Source organism: Acinonyx jubatus, chromosome D2 (genome assembly GCF_027475565.1).
Source record: "Acinonyx jubatus isolate Ajub_Pintada_27869175 chromosome D2, VMU_Ajub_asm_v1.0, whole genome shotgun sequence".
Lineage (NCBI taxonomy): Eukaryota > Metazoa > Chordata > Mammalia > Carnivora > Felidae > Acinonyx > Acinonyx jubatus.
Genome location: NC_069393.1, coordinates 61748495 through 61762590, shown reverse-complemented (window position 1 = coordinate 61762590; position 14096 = coordinate 61748495). Strand labels below are relative to the sequence as shown.

General features: G+C 39.2%; 1 protein-coding gene across 2 annotated transcripts in view; it reads right to left on the bottom strand.

Moving 5' to 3' along the window:
- The window catches only part of SORCS3 (sortilin related VPS10 domain containing receptor 3), a 592870-nt gene that overhangs the window by 67491 nt on the left and 511283 nt on the right, over nucleotides 1–14096 (bottom strand). For both annotated transcript variants that reach the window (XM_027063020.2, XM_027063019.2), the window contains exon 14: nucleotides 7973–8080. In XM_027063020.2, the coding sequence (XP_026918821.1) occupies nucleotides 7973–8080 (108 nt within the window). The remainder of the gene's footprint in view (nucleotides 1–7972; nucleotides 8081–14096) is intronic.

Below are 14096 nucleotides of genomic sequence, written 5' to 3'. Positions count from 1 at the left end.
AACAGATCAATGGAAGCAGCACTGGTTCATTTCCAACGACTTTATCAGATGCAGTTACCAGAGGCTAAACAATGCATTTATGCTCAGGGTTGGGTCTCTGCATGGCACTAAGGCTATATTTAAGGGCATGTTCCCTGCTAAGCATGTGGTCACAGTCTCGTGAGTGGAAAGAAGGTCTTCATTTTTTTTAACCTCTGCAGTTTTGGGGTTTGTATAATTTTCTAGGTAAAATGTTCTTTCTCCCCCTTCACTATGGCTATTAGTTCCGCTAGTGGAACAATGGATCTGAGATTTATGCCAATTAGAATTGGATTTATACAAGGAGTCAGTGAGGCAATTGGCCCTAGACAATTTGCTGCAAGTATCTCTACCTCTCACTGTCCCCTCTGCAGGACAGGCATGGTCTACTGCTCCATGTTTGCTCATAATGCTCCCTGTCTCCTTCTTGTCTGCAGAGTCACAAAACCTTTTCCAGCTATTCTATCTTCAATCTCTTCTTTGATGTCTCATAGCAACTACAATTTGCCCCATACCTTCCAATGTAATCCTTCTCCAGTTCTAGCACATGTTCACCATATCTTTTCAAACAGGTTGTGTTTGAATGGGTCTTCTGTGACTTGGTGCCTGGAGGACAGTGGCCATCCATCAATACTTAGTGAATAGCTAGCATCCTGTCACTCTTGTTCCCACACACCACGGTCCTTTATTGAACAAACCTTGGAGAATTCTACTACCTTTCCTCAAATTTCAGCTCTTAGCCTGACATTTGAAATTCACAGTCCTTGCTCTCAATTTGCCTCCTATTGAACTTGTGAGGTGAGCAGTGAATTTCTCTGAGCCTCAATGTCCTCATCTGCTGAGTGATGACAATCTGATCTACACAGCAGGGTTGTTGGGAGAAATCTATAAAATCCAATTTGAGAAAGTGCTCAGGAACCTGACAAAAAAGAAGGTGTTGAACAGACACAGATGGGTAAGAAGGTACTTCTTACGCCTGGCAAGAAGCATCCACTTTCTTCCAGGGAAGCAGGACTTTCCTTTTGGTTTATTTTTTTTTCCCCTGAGAGACTATCAGGTTCTCCCTTGCTCTTGTTAGAGATCAGCTAAATCACAGCCAATGGGCTCAAATATTTTATATCAAGAAAGAATTTCAAATGTAGCTTTGAGAATGTAGGAAAGCAGTGTTTCTCCATTTGATTCAACATCTGAGTCAAGCAAAAAAGAGTTCTCCTTAGCGTGCTAATCTGGGGGCAAATACTACACCAAAGAGGCCCGAGTACTCCAGCAGCTGCAGGCAACTCATCCCATCAGGTAGAGAGCCACTGTCTGAGGTGGCAGTAGGCCCTCTGCTTGTCAATCATCCAGTCCCGTTCTCAGCCTTAAGTAATAAGAATGGTCACATTTCACAATGAATTAGGCTAGACTAGATGGTTCCTGTCAAGGTTACCAGGGAGATGCCGAAATAATAACATTTGAAAAGACGGTGGGAAAAAAGAGCAATGAAAGTAAGTAAACCCCATGCCTGCAAGCTGGGGACTGTCTCTCCCACACGAATTCCCTGTAGAGCTCATGTTCGAAGGTACCATGCTCCCCAAGCACTGGCCTTCAGGAGAAGTGGTAGCCAGGAAGACTCTTGTGAATGGTTGAGGAAATTCAGAATCACCCTCTTTTGGTTCTCGTTCTCCAGCTGCCTCTTGGTGGCCACACATCATTCCATCCCTTGTGTCATCATACTCCATACACACCTCTGCACACAGAATGCTGATTCCTACTCAACTCCCAGACCCTCATTACTTGCAACTAGTGGATTCTGATCATAGCACTTCAGAGTCCAGATAAGTCACTACAATCACAATAGTGGTGAGATTACTGGGGACCATAAAATGCATTTGTTAATTCATTCATTTATTCATTTAATCACTGACATATACACCATCATATCCTAAACACTGGTAAACATATAGCACTCAAAGAACAACATATACAAAGATCCTCCCTCACAGAACTTAAAGTCATATGTGTGTGTTTACACACACACACACACACACACACACACACACACACACACACACACGTGTCTGTGGATCAAGGGCAGATGAAGGTGGAGGAGGAAGCTACTGAAAAACAATGCTATTTTCATTAATATTTATTGTCCAAAGCATGGTGAAGGAAAACTACATAGGGCTAAGACAGCATGTGGCATGAGGGTCCTCAATGTGATCTGGTGGGCTAAAGAATGTGCCAGAAGAGCTGATACTTAAGCTGAGACCTGAAAGATATCCAGAAGTTTGGTTGTTCAAGTTCAGAAGGCAAGCACATTCTAGACAGATATACAAAAACCCAGGGGCAGGAAGGCACCAATGGATCAGAGAAAAGCAGTCAGTGTTGGGGACAGAAATGAGATCCCAGATGTGTGATCAAGTATAGACATTTATAGACTATTCAATGACTTAATCCTAAAGGCAATAGAGAGACTTCCATGGGCTTCGAGAAGAGGAATGGCATTACCATATTTTCAAATTCAAGAACATCACTCTGGATACAGGTCAAATTCTTAAACATAATTAAAGACCCTTCAAAATATCAATCCCTTGAGACCCAGCCATGTGCTCTTTTGTGGCACTTTGCTTTGTTTGGTTCTTTGTCTTGAAATCAGTCATTGTTTCAACAAATAATTACTGACCTTCTACAATGTGGCAATTCCTCTTTCAGGAGGAGTACTGAGGTTACAGTACTCAATAAAACTGAAAAAAATCTGTGCTTTCTTTGAGCTTATATTCCATTACCTATTAATTGGTTCTCCACTGGTGAACTGCTATGAAATTTCAAGACCAACTCAATCATCACTTTTTTTTTTGTATGTGTGAAGTTTTCACTTCCTTTTACTCATATCCTGGTTATACAACCAGGGTTCTTTGATGATTGGTATATCTCCTTCCCCAAACACATTGGTGTGAGTGTTCTTTGAAGGTAAAAAGAATTGTATTTACCTCTTTAATACCCTCTAAGAGAGTCTGAAACATATTAGAAGCTCATTACACAATTTTCAATTATAAACTGTGTATTATTCAGAGCTCTCCAGAGAAACAGAACCAATAAGTTATACATATACAGTTGACCCTTACCCTTGAATAATGCAGGGGGGGTTAGGAGCATCAAGCCTCTGCAGAGTTAGAAATCTGTGTATTACTTTTGGCTCCCCCCAAAAACTTAATTTTTAATAGCCAAATGTTGACTGGAAGTCTTACTGATAACATAGTCACTTAGTACATATTGTGTATGTTATATGTATCACATAATGTATTCTTACAATAAAGTCAGCTAGAGAAAAGAAAATCACAAGGAAGAGAAAAAATACATTTATAGTACTGTACTGTATTCATTGAAAAAAAAATCCACATATATGTAGACCAGTGCAGTTCAAACCTATTGTTCAAGGGTCAGCTGTATATGTGTGTATATACATACATACAGAGAGAGAGACAGAGAGAGAGAGAGAGAGAGACAGACAGAGAGAGAGAGAGAGAGAGAGAGAGAGATTTACTTACTATAAGGAACTGGCTTACACAATTATGGAGGTTGACAAGTCCCAAGATCTGTAGGGTGAGTCAGCAAGCTGGAAACCCAAGAGAGCTGATAGAGTAGTTCAGGCTCGAAACCCAAGTGGATTTTTTAGTTGAAGTTCAAGGACAGAAAAAGCCATGTCCCTCAGTTCAAAGGCAGCCAGCCACTCAAGAGGAATTCTCTCTTGCTCAGGGAAAGCTCAGCCTTTTTGTTCCATTCAGACTTTTAACTGACTGGATAAGCCCCACAAACATTAGGGAGGGCAGTCTGCTTTATGATTGAATATTAATCTTACCCAAACACATCCTCACAGAAATATGTGTGACCAAATATCTAGGCACCCAGAGGCCCCTGTCAAGCTGACACAAAATTAATCACTGTATCCTGATAAATATTTACATCCTCTAAATGAAGGTAGCAAGATAAAGCGATATAACCTCAGTGAGAATGAGCTAGCCTTTCTTTCTCCCTGACCAAAGCTGAGCTACAGAGTTAGGGTTAAGCACGAGGAGAAAAATCCAGAATTCAAACAGCCTACATCATTAGTAAGTTTTTGGTTAAATGACAAGAGGAAGCACGTTTATCTCCAAATGGACTCCCTGCCCTCACAGTGCTTAGGGAGTATATCAATTTTTTTTGAGCTCCTGCTTCCCTCCATGTCCTTGTCATTCCATGAGGGGAAAGCACTGGTTAGCCAATTGGGCCACCTGGGTTTAAAGTCCTTTTCAAATCTGAGGGAGAGACAAAAATTGCCTCTTGGCAATCCTTCCAGGGCTCACACTTGTGGCTGTCTGAAGAACCCTGACAAAACCTCGATTATTTTCATACTAGAGAAACTCTGAATTTGATGAAAAGTTAAAAACAGGAAGCCTGAATTGTTCATACTTGGTTGGACAACTGCTTCCAAACGCATCTTAATTTCATGAAAATACCTGCCTGTCCCAAATCCCATGTAAGGCAATGATGCCCTCCCCTAGTTCCTGCTACTTACTAGCATTTAAAGTATCTTGATAAAGAAGGTAGAAGGGGCAGAAGCTGTGACCGCTCTTGCGGAGTCTTGGTGGGGAGGAAAGAAAAATAGGAGTGCTATCTCGTCTTTTCGGTAAATGGTTTGGCCCTGAGGTCAATCTCCTTCATGTCCATGTGATGAGCTAAACTCTATCTGAAGCTGAGAGAAAAATTATTACCATGTAAGATTAGATGAACACAGAATTTAAAATGTAGCCTTAAACTTGCTGGGGAATGCCAGGTCATGTAGAGACTGGTGTATATATGATATCGTTCAAAGCAATGCCCACGATAAGCATGCAATGCATTCAAAGAGGGCTCATACAAGAAAATGCAGGATCAATCACATTATGGGATGAGAGGAAAACAAAATAAAAGGGGGACTGGTATCTACCTTTGGTACAAAAGCAGGAAACACCTGACTTTAGGACCATGTATACCTTCACTGCCCAAGTTCTAGGACTATGTCAGGTTTGACTATGAAATGCAGCCATATTTGGCTTGACAAATTCAAGCAGAATCTACAACCTTCTTGAATGCACACTTGCCTTATGGAATTTAGAATTCAATACTTTAAATCCTTGATGGACATGTAAAGTCCTAGAAAAGAGGAAGGTTTTCTTTCTATAGCTAGTGATTAAGTGAAGGATAGGAAATAATTTGGAAAAGTTAGTTCATGTCAAAGATCTTCATGAAAAAAGATGACGGTATTCCCAGTATCCCATATGCTTCCCAGAATTCACAAGAAAACATTTTAATCTCTTGGCAGAGTATTCTGGGTAAAATGACAGAGTCATTTGTATGTCACATTTATTTAATGTACAATCAGGTAAACTTTATGAAGACAAGAATTTCTCTGATTTGTTCATCTAGAACAGTATCTACCACATAGGCACCAACGATGTTTTTAACTTCTATTACTATTTTTTTTTTGCAGTATAACTATAAAGGTCATACCAGGCCCCTAGATCCTTGAGATTTCTCTCTACTTGTATCTGTTACCTATCTCTCTCTATATACATACATGTATAGGTAAATGTGTATGTGTATGCGTCTGTATTTATATACACTTGCATATACATATTTATGATAGATGTATATATACAGATTTACTAAATCATTTGTATCTTAGAAATACAACTTATATTATGATGCTTCCTTTGAACATCCAGAACTTACACTTCCACCATACATTATTGCTGCATATGCAACAAATGGTGAAGCTTTAGACTCTAGGCATCAATAATATACTGTATCTTAAATACTGTGTATGCTTATACAGCTACACTTGAATACAGAATTGTTAACTTTTAATAAAGTGATTTCTCAGCTTAGCAACAGAGTCTGTTTGTTTAGAAACTTTCATTAGAAATTTGGACAGTGAGACAGTTCTGTTTAGGGTGTATTTTAAGAAAATGGGAAGAAATTCCTGGACAAAACTCAGATTACAACCTTACATCCTGAGCAACAAACTCTGCAGGAAATCCTTGCTCATCTTTTATGACAGAACTGTCCAGAGAAGTCTTACCATAACACAGGTTCGCATCTACAGACATCAGTTAGTAACATAATATACCCCATGGAGAATCAGAGCAGCTCTTCATAGGGTTTGACATCGTATCTTTCAGTTTTCAACCACAGAGCTCCAGGATCCAACCCAGCACCTAAGACATAGCAGAAGCTCAAAAATGAGCATTGAGTCTTTAAAAGACACAGTTCACCGCCCTTGGAGTTAAGAGATAATATTTTCCTGGCAATTTGGGAAATTCGGAGAGAATTAAAGAGAATTTAAAATCACTCTTTGTTGCACTTGTCCAAAACATTTTAAAGGTATTCTTGTGGAACCATTCAGATTTTCTATTATAAACCTTTTTTTTTTCCCCCAGTAATGAGGATACTGGAAATCCTAGACTGTTTCTGTATACAAGTCCTGTAGACATGACACCCTTACAGGGCTTCTGCTAAATTTGCTAAAAAGGCAAAGAGTTTTAGGATTTCAACATTTTTAAAAGAAGCAGGAGTGATTCGGTCTTAAAATGAAGAAATGAAGATATAGCGTGGTTAGCTACCAGACAGTTAATCCACAGCCACAGCATTCTATAGAATTCTAACTCGGGTGCCCTAAACCTGGGATCAGATTTTGTCCATTTATTATATTTGTTTGTTTTCCCCAACTTGTGCACCATTTCTTCTGTCATTTTTTGTCAGTTTTTTTCTGTCACTCTGAAAGCCCAGTGTGCGTGTGCGTGCTGGTCAACACTTTGGGTGTGAGAATGGAAGTAGAGGGGTGGAACACGGCAGAGGAGTCAAGTTGGTGGCCAGTTTATGACCTCTGATCACAACTGCATAGCTGTAGTTAAGGCCGATTTTTTAAATGATACCCTGGGAAAAAGATAAGACACGGAACTAGCCATTTGCTCCTGTATCTGCCTTCCCTTCAAAGCCGGTTAAGGAATACTGGAAGAGACTGATTCAAACCATAAAGACATTTGTAACGCAAAGTTTCAAAGAACAGCAGTGTTCCCTAGAGGAGGAAGACCAGACTCTTCTCCCAAACCAGCAGAGAAGCATTCTGGGAGCCCTTCTGTGCCAACTCCATGACACGGCAGATTCCCCCTAATCTTACCCAGAAGACTCCCTCAATTCCATTCAGTGATAATTAAGGCATAGAGTGTTCTAGTCACTTGAAAGTGAAGGAGGCGAGGGTGGTATTGGCTGGTAGAAGGTTACCATAACTATCTTCCCATATCCCTCACGTACACACATGCACACAAACGCACATAGGTGATCAACTTTTTAGGAATTAAAATTATATAGAGTTTTAAAAAATCGTAGCAACTTACTATTTTCTTTAACATTCAGAAAATATTTCAGGAATTGTTAAAGCCTTAAGATGATCTATTCTCAATGTAAAGGGATATACAAAAACGTTCACAGCAAATTAACTTGAAGTAGAACAACAACTCCGTGGTGTGTGTGTGTGTGCGCGCGCGCGCCACAGGCTCCAGGAGTACTTAAAATATTCTCTTATTTCAGTATGTGGGCTATTTTGTTTGCTCTGTCCCTGTGCCTCGCCCCCTACTGGACAGTTTTGGAAAGAAAACATGCCTAAAGACTGAAGTTTTCCATTTGCTTGGATTTTGGACACATGGAAATTTACAATATCTTAAATTCTGTTAGAAATCTTAACTGCTCAATTAGAAGCCTAGCTTCTCAGACGCCGTCAGTAGCCTTCCCAACCAGTGGGGTATAAGGTTGCATATTTCCATTTTACAGATGAGGAAACTATGGACCAGATTGAAATGCTTTGGTGTTGGATTCCCTGGGAAAACCCATGGCCTCAGTGGAAACAGAACCCAGTTCTTGAACTCCTTTCGGCCACAGCAAAACAAGTACTCACGTCATGATTTGGGTCTCCACTCCCGCCTCCACCAGAGCCCCGTCAACAAAGAGAGGAACCGAAGTGAAACCATACTTGTCCCAGGAGTGGCCCTCATCAAAACTCACCCTGGGTTGGAAACAAGTACATGGAAGAGACAGCTGAAAATAAAACCATACTCTTTTGCAACAATTTTTCAGGTTATTAAATTCTCCTCTGTATCTCACTTTCTGGCAGTTTGAATTATCAATAGGCATTAATCTTCAGCATCTCCCTATATTATTATGAGATTTGATCAAAACTGTAATTCCTGTCCCAGGCAGAGATAGCACCAGACTGCAGAAATATTTCAACATATTAGAATCAAAACACACACACACACACACACACACACACACACACACACACACACACACCGACACCACCAACCAACCCAAGCAGGAGGACTTAGTGGATGGAGTGTAACGTTTCAAGTACTCAGAATAGAACTGAGGTTCAATTTACAGCACAATCAATTCAGTCCCTGGAGTTTCTGACACAGATAAATTGAGTAGTGCGGGGTGTAGCCTACGGGAGGGGAGGTGTGTGTCTTTCAGATCAAACCTTAAGAAAAGCAATTTCCTATTTGTTCAGAATGAACGTTAGGATCATTTTCCCTCCCCAGTGCCACTTTAAGGAGCTGTTAGAGATGAGTGCTGAGTGTCAAAGACATTCTAGACAATACTATCCCATCTTTTGTCCAGTGCTAAGAGAAAGGTCTGGCCCTTTGTGGACACAGCACCTGAAACTCTTTAAAGAGAAGGTTACTAGTGGAGGAGACTGGGGCAATACTGAGTGCTTGCTTCTTTTCCTTTCTTGATATTGTCAAGTACCTGACCCTCCTTCTTCCCCAAAGCAGCTTTATTTGCTTTATTCCCTGTGCTCCCTCCTCCTGGCCATATTAATTCTTAATTCTTCCCTGACTCCATAACTCAGGATTCTCTGAGTTCAACTATAGGAACTCTGTAGGCTTTTCCTCTCATAGTGCTGAGTGATAACTTCTTAATGGATCTTAAATCCACCAGTTCAAAACGATAATCTTCAGAGTTCAGGGGTCATGTATGTCTTGTTAATTGAATGCTTTCCTAACACCACCCACACATCTTTATTATAAGATTTCTTACATGATATTACATATACATTTAGATAAATACGTGTCTGATTTTTCCACTGAACTGTGAGCTTTTTGAGGTCAAAGTCCATATTATTCATTTTTGCATTCCTAGCACCTAGCAGAAAAACAGGCACCTAGTTGGCACTATATAAATGTTAAATTAATAAATTAATGAAAGAAATAAAGAATGATTAATGGCACTCTTCCAATCCGTCCACTTTTTTCAAGCATGATTTATCTTGGCATTCATGTACTGGCTGCAGGAATCTCTCCATTACTGGTCAACCTACTCAGCCTGTTCTCTACATATCTACTTCTTTGTCTCTCTCAGACTCTCTGTCTCTGTCTCTTTCTCTTTGTCTTGTCCTTTCTTAACCAATTTCTGAATTTATGATACACCTAAGTCTATATTCACACAAAAAACAAAAAGCAGACAGTCCAAACTTAAGTTTTTATGAGTTCACAAATTGTGTCTGTCTTGACTTTTCTAAAATATTGAGTTATTTTTGACATGTAAAAATTATATACATTTAAAGTGTGCCATGTGATATTTTGATATATGTATATATTATGAAAAGATTACCACAATCAGGCTGGTTTCCAGGGGTAGTGGTGAGGAGGCAGGAGGGAGAAATGAGATGTTGCTCAATGGGTTCAAAGTCTCAGTTATGCAAGATAAATGAGTTCTGGCGATCTAACATGTAACATGATGATGATAGTTAACAATACTGCCTTGGGGCGCCTGGGTGGCTCAGTCATTTAAGCGTCTGACTTCTGCTCAGGTCATGATCTCATGGTTATGATTCGTGAGTTTGAGCCCCATGTCAGGCTCTGTGCTGATGGCTCAGAGCCTGGAGCCTGCTTCAGATTCTGTCTCCCTCTCTCACTGCCCCTCCCTCACTCACACTCCATCTCCCAAAAATAAATAAACGTTAAAAAAAAATCCCAAAAAACAAAAAAACAATACCTCCTTAACTTTTAAGAATTTGGTCATTTCAGACTTTTTTTTTTTAAATAGGCTGAAAGCTACATAATCATCCAAGCTGACCTAGAGAAAGTTGGGTAGATATGAACTGCTTTTCTTAAAAATGAGTTTCTTATTTCGAAGGTGAAGATGAAAGCACAATTGGGAATGAACTTCATACCTTTCTTGCCATTGACCTGCTCAGTTCCTAAAATAATCATAGTTGTTTTCGAGTATGTCCTGGCCACTAACTAGTTAACTAGGCAATAGCTCTAGGAGATAAGTAAGCATTTCTTTAGTTATTTGTTTGGGTGACTTTGGATAAACTGGGTTTTACACTGATAGGAAGAAGCCAAAGTGAGATGAAGGCCTCTGTCCTATCTCGTTCTCTGAATTTCCTTACCAGTGAAGATCACTTATTAACACTAGCAGAGAAAATAATGGTGGGTGCTACCAATGTCCCAGGGAAGGAGGAGCCTTCCTACCACTGCCATTGAGAACAAGGCAGAAGATAGTCATTATTACTTTGTACAGTGGATGAGACACCACAGAGTAGACACAGAGGGACCATCATAGCCTTCTAGCTCTGAGATGGAAGTTCCAAGGAAAAGCCAAGCCCAAGATGAAAAGAAAAACTGGAAAATAAAAGGCCTGTTGTATGTACTGAGTTCATGTGGAAGGAGTAGAAGCATGGATTAGATGGAAGAATGAGATCAGAAGAAAGACTAAGAAATGCCAAAATCCACGTGGGAAAGCTAGCATATATGATAACCAAAATCCAAAGAATCCATTACAAACCATGCTTATAAACATAAGCAAGGAGACATCCCTATAGAATCAGGGTGAGGAATGGATCCCGTGATTCTCATTTATGGTCAGCCTACCACTTGGAAGGTCACGACTGTGCCATACTGGTGACTTTATGAGATCAGGAACTTCTAACACTTGAATATTGTGAACTGAGGTAATTATTAAAAACAAAACAAAACAAAACAAAACAAAACTCCTGAACAAACTCCAAAAAATAGGACATTAGAAAATTTAATCTCTTGGGTATCAGAAATTTGGGTCTGGATGGCCTGCCATTTATGTGAGCTATTCTTTTTTGATTCAGGGAGGTTTTTTTAATGTTTTGAAGTAACTATAGTGAATGGTATCCCCAAGGGATGCACCTTCTTTTCCCTACTCAGTTCAATAACTCATTAATGGCCCAGACAAAGGAATTGGGAATTCTTTATTAGATCCACAGGTGAAACTGAAAATTGTTAGGGTCTCCAATACTTAGACAGGTGTAAAGTTCCAAATGACCTCTAAATAATGGCAAGACAAGAATACAAAATCAAAATAAAATACACTTCCTTTATAAATATATATGATGCTTAACTGTACCTGGTCTGGCAGTGGCCTCTGTTTAAAGGATCTAGGGGTGAACAAGAAAGGGAAGGCCCTAGTGTAAGTGGAACTTACATTCTAATTTGAGGACACAAACAATATTCAGACAAATGGATTAAAAATATGAGTTATAAAAAATATGAGTTACAAATAGGTGTCATGAAGACAATTAAAACAAAGTGATGTGGTAGAGAGTGACCACAATAGCTACTTTGTACTGAAAGTTTAAGAAAGTCCTCTTTGAAGAGGTTATATTTCAACTGAGGTCTGAATGATAATAAGGAACAAGCTGATTAGACCCTGGTAAGAGCCATTCCAGAGGTAAGACCTAGTGTGAAAGGAAGTTGCTTTCACAAGGGAGAACAGAAATATTGCCAATGGCTGTAGATCAGTGGGAAAGTAGATTACAGAAGGAAAACAGAGTCAGAAAACAAGACCAGACAGACTATGAAGGACCTTGTTTCCATCTGCAAGGAGAGAGATATAATTTGCTTTAAATTTAAAACATAATTTTCATATCTTTATAGTGAATGGATTGTCAGGACTCAAAGTGGATGCAAGGAGATGAGCTGAGGGAAAGTGTAACAACTGTAAGATACCAAGTAAGAACAGGGGCCTAGACAAAGGTTATAGTAGTGGAGAAAGAGATGGAAAAGATACTTTTAGAGGTGGAGTCAATATAATGTATACAGGTTGCTTCAGCAAAGGAAATAAATCATGGACAACAGATTTTTAGGGTTAAGCTGTTGAGATGGGGAAAGGGGATGGGGAAAAGGATGGGGAAAAGCTTTTTTTGTTTGTTTTTATTTGGTCCACATCAAGGTTTAGGTGCTTTTTGAACTTCCAGGTTGAGACATTGTCAAGGAGACTTTTGGATGGATGGATCTAAACTTCTGGGGAGTAATAAATGTTGGGAATGTAGATTTAGAAGTCACTTATAAGGTAGGACCAACTTAAAACAGAATGCTTAATTAGAAAAAAAAAAAAAAGCTCCACAGTCAGAGAAAGGAAAAGAAGAACTAATGGTAAGCTCAAGCTGAAAACAACTGGGGTCATTGTCAATCATACTTTCTAGAAATGATGCTATTATAAGAGGTAATCAAGCCACGGTGAGTCTATGTGAGTCTACTATGTGTTCACAGATAGCTAACATGCATAATAGAAAAAACTATCCTTCTATTAAATCCTAAATACTGTGTTTAGTTACAATCATTGTAGAGAAACTGACATTCAATGTGATTAAAGGTAAAAAAAAAACCAGGTTGTTCTGAAAACAGTTTATATGAATTGAAGATAGCTTAGGGTAAAGAAGAGTAGAGCTAAATTAATTATCATGTCTTTTACTTTTTTTTTTAGTAAGAAAGGTTTAGTTAAACAAAACGCTATTTGTTGACTACTGAAAAGGGGCAATGTCTGTGAAAGAAATAAGTAGTTGAATGCATAAAAATATCAATTAAAAATACAGATAAAAAAGAAAATATTTCCATTCTCATAATGGTTTTAAAGAGAATAGTCAAATATTTTTGCACAATAATTTAAGCTCCCAAGTATTTGTCTTGTTCATTTTTATAGCGCAGCCCTTAAACTAAAGCTGGATAGATAGTATATGCTCAATGAATGCATGAGGAGTAAGTGCATAAATGCATAAAATCAGTCTTGAGCTGCATATCTGATCATTTTCTAGAGCTGAGGAAGGTTAGACAAAGAGATCTCTTGAGGTCCTTTCCAGCTATATAATTCTTTAATTATGTGCAATGCTGGATCCCACTTATTCAGTATAGCTCTGGGCAGCAAAACAGGTAATGATGGACATTAATTATAGTAGGTTCACTACTGCTCAACCTAAAAACATTGTTTTAACAGCTAAAGACATTATACAAGATGGGGAAATCTCTGTCTTGGGTATATGTGAGTTGCTTAGCACTGCGGTATTGTGGTGAAGTAGGGTGATCCTCTGGGGTGTCCAAGAGGTGTCTGCTACACTAGGTGTGAAACCAGACTACACATTCTCTAAGACCCTTCCTTATTCCAGCATCTATGACTTTATAATACTGAGATGAGAGCCACTAAAAGGAAGATACCTTCCAAGGACAATGAAGTCCTCCCCAGAGAATCAGTGTCCTCCCTTTGGTGAGGTACATTGTTCCATCTTATTTTGTCACAAACACATGAGGTGGTAACATTTTAGCCACCTGGAAGCTCTTCATAATAGCACACGTACTTTCCCTTTTCAGAGGCATGTATGTTTGGAACGGTTGTTTTCATGTGAATGTTTTTCTGAACAAAATACTAACACTCACAGCCATTTATAGAAAAACAAAGGAACAAAAAAGACCAGGTGATGTTTCATTTCCTGTTTCCAAGAACATCCTATTGAAAGGAGACACTGACAGCTTGTCAGGGCAAGCAAACAGTAGGACCCCAATCTACCTGCAGATTAGTAGCTCTGACTATTTTGAGTTTTCATTAGAGCACTGCATTCCATAGGGCTCCATTATTCACTTTACCCTAATGCATCTATGGTATAAAGATAATGCTGGATGCAGGGCTTACCTGAAATAGCACTTAGGTTCTAATCTCTATGCCTCCAAGAGTACACGGTCACAAATAGATGGGTTCATTTGTATGCTGTTTTG